This window comes from Ammospiza nelsoni, chromosome 8 (assembly GCF_027579445.1).
Source record: "Ammospiza nelsoni isolate bAmmNel1 chromosome 8, bAmmNel1.pri, whole genome shotgun sequence".
Classification (NCBI taxonomy): domain Eukaryota; kingdom Metazoa; phylum Chordata; class Aves; order Passeriformes; family Passerellidae; genus Ammospiza; species Ammospiza nelsoni.
The window spans coordinates 266,590-279,083 of NC_080640.1; the positions used below are offsets into that span (position 1 = coordinate 266,590).

General features: G+C 40.2%; 1 protein-coding gene across 1 annotated transcript; it reads right to left on the reverse strand.

Annotated features, from left to right (window-relative positions):
- Nucleotides 1-6,359: 6,359 nt before the first annotated feature.
- On the reverse strand, nt 6,360-12,024 carry LOC132076116 (vertebrate ancient opsin-like). The gene is made up of 5 exons (XM_059477044.1): nt 11,664-12,024; nt 10,912-11,122; nt 10,192-10,309; nt 7,730-7,969; nt 6,360-6,590 (listed from the first exon to the last, which is right to left on the reverse strand). Exons 1-5 carry the CDS (start codon nt 12,022-12,024, stop codon nt 6,360-6,362), a joined length of 1,161 nt encoding a protein of 386 aa, XP_059333027.1.
- Nucleotides 12,025-12,494: the final 470 nt, after the last annotated feature.

The window sequence follows — 12,494 nt, forward strand, 5'->3', positions numbered from 1 at the left end:
CATCTTGAGTTTGAACACTAATTTTGTGGTTTTACAACCTTCTAAGCCTTCCAGCCTGTGCTTTGTTACTGTCTGATCTGGAAGCTCTCCCAAAATAGGGTATCAGAGGGAATTCAACCATCCTATATGAGTATAAATCTTCTCTTGCATGTGGATGAAGGACCAGCTCATCACTGTGAAGTCACCAGGAAGTCTCTCATCCCTTAAAGTCCTTTTTGGGTATTAATTCAGGTCTCCAAATGCAGTGTCTTCATGTGGATATAGTGACAGATAGTTATCAGCATGGGTTTTAAGGATGTGGTCAAGTTAAAATTGAAGGCATGCCTAATGTGCCCTGAAATATTTACTGGTTGGTGGAAGACCCAGATTGGTACTCAGGTGATAAATTGATGGAATACTTCTCAGCCAGTGATAGGGAGCATGTGGGATCTTTCATGAACACGATAGTAGCATTTTCAAAATTAGCAGGCCAACAGTCTTCACTTCAGAATATTAATTGCCTGTCAATACGCCAGTGAAGAGAATTAACTAAGATTACCTGATGGAACAAAGAATGGGTTTCAGAAATATTTGCAGTTCTGTCATGTCCTCAGAATTTACATGAGCCTGGAACTCGAGGTGGGTTACAGAGCAGAAACTGAGTGTGGAGTCCACTGCAGCTGAGGTGTGCAGATGACCACCTGTACTTTGGGTAAACCTGACAGTGGTTTAACCAAAGTTATGCATGGTACTGACATAGAGTTCCTACCTTGTCATTCTGCATCTGAGCCTCTCTGGGGCATTATTTTTTTCTGATGATTAGCAAGTAGTCCTGTCACTGTCGATAAGAACACAGGTGCATGTTTTCTCCTGCACTGCTGCTCAAGAAGCTCAGATAGCCGTGGATACAGAGGTGCCGGCACAGAGTGGGAACAGCTGAGGCAGATTTCACCATGGAGGCAAACTGCCAGCATGCGTTTCTTATGGTGTGTCTGCTGCAGCAAAATATCACTGACATCACTGCCTTCCGAATTTTTATCATATATGGAACAGAAGCTGTTTCTAGCTTTTAAATTATAACAGCATAACTTTAGCTTTTCTTCACATGTTATGTGTGTGGGCACCAGGTAACAGAGAGCTATTTCATCTGTAAGGATTTGTCCCTTGCCACTCCCTGGTGGGCCCACATGTGCACAGGATGCACAGTTTGTGTAAGCAGAAAAAGTCCACACAGTCCTAGTGGCCACCAGAACAGCACAGAAGCCAACACTGAGACATTTGGAACAAGGTATTGCTGTACACTGGTTGTCTTCCTGACACAAAAGCATGTGCTAAATTTTCTGGTCCAGCAGAAACAGAATTTGAGCACTGCTATTCCTGTAAGCAAAGGAGATGTTGGTTTTGCTCCTTTGGTATGGTCACATCTGTGTCCTTGGGCAGTATCTGTGTCTGCACCAGCACACTGGCTTCTTTGCTCGTTTTATAGTTTTCGGTTTTTTCTCCTCTAACAGAGTTCACTGGTATTTCTCCTGAATGACACTGACTTTTATTTCATCTATTTCATCTAAATACCTATTTAGCATTTTTTTGTTATTAGTATTGCAAGATGGCATTAGAATCTGAAGTGGGATCCATGTTGAAATAAATTTGCACTGGAATTCCACAAACCCTTCTGCTTTTTCATCAGTGTGATTCTAGGCACATGGCCTACATCTGTACTCAATCAAACAGGGCTGTGTTGGCCAATATAATCTAATTGTTTGACATTTTTATAGTAATTCATTGAGACTAAAGAGAGATGACTACATTAATATCTTGATGCAGCTAGATAATAGTTAGATAAAACTGGTGTGCCAAATTGCTGAAAGGCCCTTAAATTCTCTTACAGATTTTTAACTATTTGTGACATAGGAAAGGAGACTTCAATATAATGTAATAAAGAGAAAAAATAGTACAATCTATAATACTAAGTATTATAATAAAGAACATTATAATAAATTTTCTAGGAATCTTCTCTTCACCAATCATTTAAAATTATATTTCTTAATAATTGAGATGAGAATTATTGTTAATGTTCATGACTCTGTTTTCTTGGATAATCAGTTTCACTGAGGTCATAATTAAACAGAAATGTTCTAGCCATATAATATGGATATTATTCCTCTAGCTAGACTGTGAAAAAATATGTCAAATATATCTGTCCTGTGTATATCTGTGGGAACACTCAGGTTGGAATAGTGGTGGAGGAACATCATGGACACTCTAAACATCGGCAAATGCTGAGCCTGCTTAAGCTTAGACCTCACCTCACTGTCAAGCCCTTCTCTCCTTTGCAAGGGCATTTGTTGGGGGAAGGAGTCTCCTCTGAGTGGGATTTCAGATCTGCAGGTAAGAGCAACCAGAAGGAGAACATTAGAAGTGTTTTATTTTGGAGGTGTTGTTCTGAACACAGTGAAGAAATGACGGAAGAGAAATCAGGAAACAAAAAAAAAAAAAAAAAAGGCAGGAATTAATATTTCATCCAAAATCAGAAATAGAGAAAAATGTGTTTCTCAAACTTGGTTTGATTGATAGTTGCATTTTTGCTTTTAGAGCCCTTGACAATAAAGGTTCAGTGTGGGTAAGGGCAAGGTCTTATCACTCAAAAGCGAAAGAAACTCAGATATGTGGTTAAGTGCATTTTTCCCAAAACACAAGGCAAAAATATTTGCAAAAGGAGCAATTATAATAGCTTTATCATGTTACATTAATTTATCTGTTTATAATGTGATACAAATAGATGATTTAGAAGCTAATCTGCATCCAGCCTATGATGGAATAATCTGGTTTATGGTGAACTTCTGGTAGAGCAATCTTCAATAACAATCTCCGCCCTTCTCCATGCCATTGCACTTTGAACAAGAACTCCTCCAGCAGTGCTCTGCAGTACATGTGGCTTTAGGACAAACAAAATCTGTATGTCAAGACATTTGTATCTTCCAAAAGCAGTAAGGAATCCCCAGAGAAGCTGTGCTGTTTGTTGTCAAAGCAAGAACAGGAACATTTTGTAAAGTGCACCAACACTACATTCAGTGCCTAAGCTTTCGCCATCATACCTGCAAGTGGATGATGACGTGAGCTGATCTTATGACCTTTATATGTATCCTTTCTTTAAATTTGAGGCTATGAAAAATAGCTTGGACAATGTACTTTCAAACCTCAAACCTTTTATCTCTTACTGAAATGATTTTTGAAAGCTATTTTGAATATTTCCCCCATGCCCAAATCCACTTGTTTTTTCAGGGTTTTTTCTCAAGAATATACAACTTTAACAACAGATTTGTGTGTTAGTTTTTCCACGAGAAAGAGCTGACACAACTATGAATGCAGAGCAGCTCTGGTGAGCCACAGCAGCAGGCACGGAAATGAGGAGATGGTGATTTCAGCAGAGTTTGAACAGAGGCCTCAGCTCCACAGGCCCCTTCATCGGCTTGATGTCAGGATACACTTGCCTTGGAAATGCACCTGTGTGGGCTCACTCCTAGAGAGAGACAACCATGCTGTGCCAACTGGAAAGTGCAGCATTGTGCAGGCACATGATGGGTAACTCTGTTCGCTGGGACGTATTATAAAGATGTCAAGAACAAGGAATACTTCCTCCTGGGTAGCATGTCACGACCTAAAAGGAGAGATTAATTTCATGCTGAAACATGAGCTGTCCAGCACCAGAAGGGTCCTGAGATTGCTGTTATCTTTTCCATAATTTCAGGTTTTTACTCAGTGAGTCATTTAGCTAGACTTCGGTGTCAGTGCCTTTCTTACTGTTATCCCAAAGGAACAAACACGACCTCATAGCACTACAGTAACTCTTTTGGCAACCATCAAATGATATTAAAAAACAAACAAACAAAAAACCAAAACCTATTTCCATTACAAACAAGTAGATTGATGAAGTATTGCTGACATTAAAAAAAAAAACCACAAAGCAATTATCCCCCTATATCATGGAAGATTTGTTGGAAGGGCAATATCTTTCTCCAGGTTACATCATTAAAATGCAATGATCACAAAGCAGAAAGTGGTGTTCTGTTACATTGCTAGTTTTGCAAACAATAGACAATGCTACAAAATTTTTTAAAGAGTGTCATTTCTAGGCACATTCTTGGTGACAAAATGAAAATTCAAGGACACAAGATGCTGTTCATTAGCTCCCAATCAAGTGTAGCAAGCTGACTTTGGCAGTGTTGGCATCTTTTATTAATGAAATCTTAAGGTCTTAAAACCATCCATTGCCTAAATTACTTTTTGTATACAGTAAAATGTTCATGTCGCGCTCCTAACACATACTGCAAAAATGTGTCCCTTTAGTCACTGTGCACAACTCTGGACCCCTAGTTTTGCTTGTAGTTCTAAAAAATGTTTTATTATGTTACATCGAAAGACAGCAGCCAGCTCCTGGGAGCCCTGCAATATTTTGCTCACAGGCTGATGCTGTTCTGGTTGGCCCACCATGACAATGTGTCCACACTTTCTAAAATGTACTTTCTGATCAGTAAGTAGGGAAAAAGGTATCCTCCTCCTCCTGAAAAGCATTACTGAAGACATTTTAAGATGAAAATACCCATTGAGTCTATTATTCCTTGTTTCTATCAGAGATGGCTACATGTCATAGAGACAGCTTGCTGTTTTCTACTGCTTTCCATATATTTTTACATAATTTCAATGCGTTTCTACATTTCTTTTTTCTTTGCGATTACTTAATTTTTGTTGCTTTATTTTGTACTACAGAGCTATACTTTACATATCCTCACCTTCTCCAAAGATAAAATAATTCTGTTGCTTTTAATTAAACGCTAGCACTTCTGCCAATTCTTCATGATTTAATATATGTAATACCATTAACTTGTGATTAACCTAGGCCAATATATCCTTGAAAGAGAAAAATCTGAGTCTTAAATGCAAGAATTTTCACTTTCAAATCATATCTGGCTGTTTTAACGGGCTAATGAGCACAGAAAAGTGCAGAGAATTAATAACGGAATACCGTATTCTTCCTATCTTGCAGTATTTCCAAAGCATTTTAAAAAGGCACACACATCTGTTCATTGCTCTGCTACAGATAACACAGGATTAAAGAATGTGCCTGTCAGAATAAGGATCAACATTTGTGCTTAAGATTGAGGCCTGCAAAAGTTCAAGCCAAAATTACACTCTAAAAGGCAGTCACCTCATGAAATTTTGTGAGATGAATAGGAAAACTGTACAGTCTTTTGCAGTCAGTTCTCACATGTTCAGCTCATTATTTTATTCATAGACTAACTCCTCTCTTTGGCTCTTACCATCCCAAAATGAAATCAGGGCATGCAAGGTACTGCTCAGGGACTAGCTTTGACCCCAGGTATCTCAGGTAGTCCCACTCTTTCAAGGCAATGTAGTTTTTCCAACATTAACTTAACAGAAAGCAGGGAAAAAAAATCTGATAGAAACATAATTTACCTATTCTGTGTAAAATAATTCTATTTTTTGGAAGTAAAACTGAACCATGGATGATTCATTCCATATCACATTTCTTTAGCTAAGGCCTGTAGAGGTGGAACTAGTGTAGCTTCTCTATACCATTATGGAACGACATTTGTTCCAGCTGGCATTGTTCTAATGTCTTCTCTAGAAATAATGGTTTTCCATTCTAAAGCATTTAAATACAGTCAGCCTTTGCCTTTTCTCCTAAAATGCATTCAGTTAAAGATGGATTTTATAAAGGATTAAAATTCCAATGTGCCTTAGCACAAGCTTAGTTCTTAGCAACATTTCATACAATGATCCCAAACACTTTGTAAAACAGAAGTCTGTTTTTATTACACTCATAACCTGGTTTGGCTTTTCATGTGCAAGTGACATTCCACTAAAGCTAAATATATTGCTGCACTTCGTTGTGTGAATTAAATATGAGATGGAATACAGACACAGAAAGCTGGCAACTTCCATTCGTTGTCGCTGTTTGCAGAAGCGGTATTTGTGTAATAGTCCTTGCTTCTGAAAGCAGAGGTGTAGGAACAAGTCAATAATTTATTCTGGAATCAGCAGCCCAATTAAAGCAGTGAGGATGTGACCTGAGCAGAAACAGGCACTCAAGGAGTGCAGGGAGAGACGCAGCAGGTGCCACCACCTGCTGCAAGCTGCTGTGGGCTGGGAGGAGAAATGCAGTGCAGGGGGGACTCACTCACCGCATGGCTGCATGTTTGCCTGCACCCACAGACCAAGCAGCTCCTGTACACACCGAGGAGCCCGGGACCCCAGCAGCTCGTGTCCACAGGAGCACAGTGGGACAACACAGACTTATATCAGGCGATTGTAACCATTAAATACACTGCAGCATTGCATTAATGACCCCATCTCCCCCTCTACATGGGACACATGCTGTTTTCTGAAGCTGCCAACAGAGCCAAAGGTTGTCGGCCTCTGTGACCATCTCCAGTTTTCCTCTTAGAAATGGTGCTGGGGGCTGCCATGGGGGCCATCTCGCTGCCTCTCCTGTCCTGGGTTAGCGCTGCTCTCTCTGAAGTCACATTCATGTTGGACTCTGCAGGTCCTATGGCATTACAGCTGAACAACTGAATCAGACACTGCCTGAACTAAAAAGGTAAAAAAACGGGAGATCAGTCAAAACACATAAGAAATGTAAATACAATTCTACAAATCAATCTGCATATTAGCTAAAAGTCTTGGAAATTCTCTCATGAATCAGTTGGGAATATAAAGAAATAACCCTATAAAATAGATTTGCCTATGCTGCCACAAAGAACTCTAAACCTAAACATTGTGTTCTGAAAAGAGCGAATCTTAATCTAGAAAACAATTTTTCTTTTCTGCTTCTAGGTAATCATATCTAATGGACATGATTGGTCATTTCTCTAGACTCATGCTTTCATATACTAAATTCCTGGCTATTCAAAGATGGGTTTTTGCTGTTCTCATCCACAAACAGGGTAAAGTGTAGCACACATCTACATGGTTTGGGAGATCAGAGTGCTGCCCACAGGATGTGAGATAAGCAATAGTTCTCTCTGCAGGACTGGATAAATAAATTCAACATTTCTTATTCAACAGTCACTTAACTGTTTTTCTTTATTTAATTAATTCCACCACTCTCAGTTGCTGCATTCATTGCAGAAATCTGCCCATGTTTATTATCGTGCCTGTTATCACTGTAAGCACACAGCACTCTGGTTCATCCCCATTCAATTCCTTTTTTCTGCATCCAATCCTCTGCCCTCATTCCTGAGAAAAAAGCTCCCTGTTAAATGGCATGTGCAATGCTTTTCCCCCCTGCACATGAACCACAAATGCCTCATTTTCCCAAGACAAAATCAAGCTTTGAAAATGTGCGCCCCACCTCAAGATCAACTTAATGATGTTGCGTTCTTATTGAAATATATTGGGACAGTCTTGAGAACATAATTTTCATACAGGAAGGTAACTCATGTTCCCTATGGGCTTATTTTCCTTTATAATATTTTTTATATTTTTATATTTCCTTTTTAATATTTATTATATTATAATATATTTTCCTAAACCTAATAATTACCAACATTTATATTTCCATTATGCTCAGAGGTTTACACTTCCACCAGGCAGATTATTTTTTTCATTCTAAATGCTGGATATTGTAATGCTTGTTAGGAAACACATAGGTAGGTAGAAATAATTAATTATAAATCAAGACAAAATAGCAAAATATGAGTGTTAGAGACACTCTGAGAGCATACAGTACCTGTTTGTTCATAAAGACATAAATAATTGGATTATAGACGGTAGCTGTTTTGGAAAAGAAGGCCGGAATTGCTGCCAGACGAGGATCCAGCTCAATGGAGGGATATGCAGTGACTAGGATAGAAAAGGCAGCGTACGGCATCCAGCAGATTAGAAAGGCAATGATCATAAAAACAACCATTCTAGTCACTTGTCTTTCAGGTCTCCTGGTAGCTCCCAGCCTGCCTTGTGCATCCGACACCTTTTAAGAAAAGAGAAAAGATTCTAGCAAAACAGCAGCAAGGTGTCCAAGCAGCGACTTTGGCGAGCTGTGCGGTCGCCGCGCTAGAAGGAGAGACCCGAGTTAGTGCTGAGGGACGCCAATCACCAGCTGCCAGCAGCAGGCAATTTTCCTTTGCTGAAGTATCTGTCTATTTCTACTGTCAAAGTGAAAAAGAAGGACATCACGGTGAGTCACGAGCAGACAGTGAGCTGAGCTCAAGCACTTTCTCTCCCATGCAGCTTTTGCAGACGGCTGGGTCTGGCACGAGCGTCACAGACAGCACCGTGCAGCCGCCTCACCGAGGGGCAGATTCACACCACGGGGGCTCCTCTGGCTCAGTGCTGCTTGATGGCTTTCCCCAGAAGAGCATTTGTGGTCTAATGCTATCTGAATTATGTGGGATTGGGGCGTTTAGTAGGAAGACTCTCCCTCTTGTCCTCAGCAATCATGCAAGAAGCTTAAGCACAGATGTCCATACAGAAATTAGCTGATGTAAAACAGTGTCCTTCTGGAAACATCCCTGTTTGGTTTCTGATGACTTAGCGAAACATAGCGCTGTTATGAAATGTTATTTTACACGAGAAATAATTAATAAGTCTGTATGGCTCCAGAAAAACCTGATGCCAGGTCTTGCAATATTACGTTCTAATAAAATAAGATTTGTTTGCATAACATGGCCTTTTAATTCCTGCAGTAATGTTAGAACTTTATGGTGACATTTTCCCTAATACTTTTGAACTGCACACAGAGAATTCAATGTTTGTGCTTAAAGAGGTAGAGATGCACCTCCTAGGAAGGGCAATGTCCTCACCTCTGTAGAAAGTTGCAATTCACATCAGTTTTTACCAAATATAAACATAACAACAACAGCAACAAAGAATTGCTACAATAACAGCAAGTTATTAGGCATCAAAAAGGCTGTGTTTGGTACTCATAAGATAGACTCTGCCAATACATGAGATTTCTATAGCATTTTTTAATGTATACTGTTCTTCCACAGAGAGCAGCCCAGCCTCCCTTTCAGCAGAATTGCAGTCCCCTGGAAAAGGAACACAATCTCCTGTATTACACTTGCAAAGGTTTCATCTTTGTCTCATATCAGCCTGGTCTTTTTTTCACATATAGCTTTTCCTTTCTCTCTAAATACTGATAAAGAAAAACATGCCGGTGCTTTATCTTCCATACAAAGGAATACTGCCATAATAATTTACTTCTATTGTAAATTGCTAATTTGTTATTTTCCCAAAGATTAATTTCTTTCATCAAGTTTGATGGTGAAGCGAAAGCCACAATTAGCATTGTAAAGCTGGGGTCACTGGGACTAAGGGCAGATTATTCCACTCAGGAACAAGCCTGCACTGTGACAAGTGTGGAACAAAATGCACGAAGAGGGATGGTTGGGAACACCAAGTCACCAGTCCTGGTGCTTGGATCCCTCTCTGTAGTCAGATCTTAGAAATTACCTTAGTTGTGAGATATAATCATATGTCAATTCAGTATAGAGTTGCAGAATGTGTTGCAGGTACTGGCTTTTCAGAGCTTTGCAGTAAATAGAAATATCAATATTGTCCCAAAATCTTGTTCCCAAATCCTGGACCAAATAGGAATTTGCCTGTTGTCTTTGTCACATTTTGCAGCTTCTCCTTTGGATCAGATAAACACAACCATTAAAGAAAATTCAAAAGCATTTCTAAGTCTTTTAAATATTCCTGGACAATCTAATATTTTGTTTATTAAACAGCATTTCATTATTTGCAAAGGCTACATCTTATTTTCAGAATATTACTAAGTAGTAGGCAGCACTCTTAAAATTTACAACTGCAGTCATTTAAAGCAGCATCCTAATTTGCCTGGTTTGAGTCTTATGAAATATCACTGAATGGAAGCATAATTGGGAATAAAGCAGTACTGGATCATTCTACTTATTTATGAGGTAGACATTCTTTCACTTTTATGATGTTTGACTAATGAGATGTACTGACAAGTGATGTGAACTCCACACTTTAAAACATCACTTCTAACCGTAGCATGAATTTCTGTGTGTAAGGGTAATTATATAACAAGGGATGTAATTGACTATGTTTGCTGCCTGCAGATCTGACCTGTTTATGTCTGATCTTTATAGAAAATCAAACACAATAATTCCAAACTTTTGCATGCACATGCATTTTAAAAGGTTACTTGTGGGTGCTTCTTCTTACCTTTTTTAACTTCTGCACCAGTTTTCCATAGGATACCAAAATCACCAATAAGGGTATTATAAAACAGGTGGTGAAGAACGTAATAATGTATGTACGGTCAGCATAAGCTCCTGAGTACCTGTATAAAATAAAAAAAAACCTTTGTGTGTATTATGCGTTCTTATTATTTTCTTGGAACATTAATCTTTCTTTTCAAAGATGTCACCAGCATTTTTGTCAGATGTTTTTACTCAACATGCCCCCTTGCAGCTGTAGTCATACCCCAGATGGAGCCCTGGGCCATCTCCCTGCCCAGGGGCTTGGAGGGGATCCTACAACTGTAGGGACAGTGCCGAGGATCTGTGGGGCTCATTACATGGGAGGGGACACGTAGTCCAACATCCTGCTCCAAGCAGAGCCAGCTATGGGGTCAGACTAGCTGGCTCAGTCTTTGTCCAGTCTTCTAAAAAAAAAATCCATCTCTTTGTCCTTTGACTCCTGACAAAAAGCATAAGGTCTAGAGTGATTATTTTCATTAGATATGGAGGCTCCACCCTTTAGAAATTTTTGTCTTAGAAACTGATCACAGAGAATTTTGATCAGTTTTATTACAACTTCCTTTATATCTGATTTTTTTCAGAGATTTACATAATCTTTAACCCTTTCCTTTAAATTCCTGGCCCTGAGGCATCCTGAACTGCAAGTTTCATTTTTTACCATACTCTGTGAGAGTGGCCTTACCAGTTAGGCTCACAAGTAGTTCCAATCTTACTGGGGGTGTAACTGCTCCAACCAGTTGTAGGTGGAATGGTCCAAATGAAGGAAAAGCTCCACACAAAGACAATTCCTAGAGCTGCGTGCTTCCCGCTCAAGCGCGCGTTTCTCAGGGGGCGGCAGATGACAACGAACCGCTCAAAGGCCAGCAGAGCGAGGGACCAGAGCGCTACAATGCCTGCAGCAAGAGACCGCCGTCAGCATCAAACGTGGGTGCGCCCCTGAACAGCAAACACCATCCCAAACCACAGCATCCCCGAGCTGCTTATTTTGAGAAGCATCTCTGGAGATCATCACGCCCCCTCCACCATCTAGTAGCTTGTTCAGGACCAGGTCCAGCTGGGTTTTGAGTATCTTTGGAGATGGAGACTCTGCAACAACTCTGGGCAGCCAGTTACACTCTTTGGCTACCCACAACATCAGACACCTTTTCTATCAACACAAGTTTTACCGTAAGCCCCACAGCACTGCTATTCTATTGGAAAGCTTTTCCTCCTTCTGTGAAACATATTCAATGATCGCTACACATGCAACGGGCCATGTACATGACAGGGATAGAGAGATATATTTTTCACTCTCCACTACAGAATACATGCAACAGGGGAAAATACCAGTGAATTCAAAGGCATGCAAAGTCAGTGACTTGGGAAGCTACAGTAGAATACATTGAAGGAAGTTGAAAAAAAAGAACATAAAACTACAAACAAAATCAAGCTTACCGAAAAATGTGACAGCAAATCCTTCCAACACGCAAGTCCAGTATCCCATAAAAAAATAACCTTTTAGATTTGTTAAAAAGCTGATGGTACCACCAGTCAGTGAGACCAGGAAATCAGCCACAGACAAATTGACTATAATATAATTGACAGGTTGTCTCAATTGCTTGAACTTACAAGTTACCAGGATTACAGCCAGGTTCTCAGCAAGTGACAGGGAGGTCACCAATAACATTGCTGCTGCCAGAAGCCTGAATTGCCAGGGCTGGATGGAGTCCAAGGGACGGCGGAAGGGATCCCATCTGGCAGGAGCAAAGTAACTGGGCCAGAGCGACCCGTTTTCAAATGCTCTGAATGCATCCATTACTTCGTTCAGTACCAAAAATAATATCATATAATATTGGAGTTTCAAACCTGTAAATAATATTCAGGATTAAAATGAGATGTTTGCTCTTTCCAACAGAAGAGCGAACAAACTCTCTCTCCTTCTGCTCTCCAATAATAACTGAGGAAAAATGATTCAGTTGGAGGAAAGTTTAGTGCTGCAGAGTGAGAGTGGGAAGAGGGATTAGCAAGAATATCTCTCAGAGCAGCTTCTGTCCCTCTCTGCCCACTGCCTCTCTCTCAGTGCAGCTGTGCCTTTATCTGCAGTGAGATTCCTCCTCCTGCAGCAGCCAGCAGTGCTGAAACACCCCTCAGATCAGCCCTACTGCCCTGGAAAAACATCAGTGCTGAAACACCCCCCAGCTCAGCCCCACTGCCCTGGGATAAACATCAGTGCTGAAACACCCCTCAGCTCAGCCCCACTCTGCTGGGATAAACATCAGTGCTGAA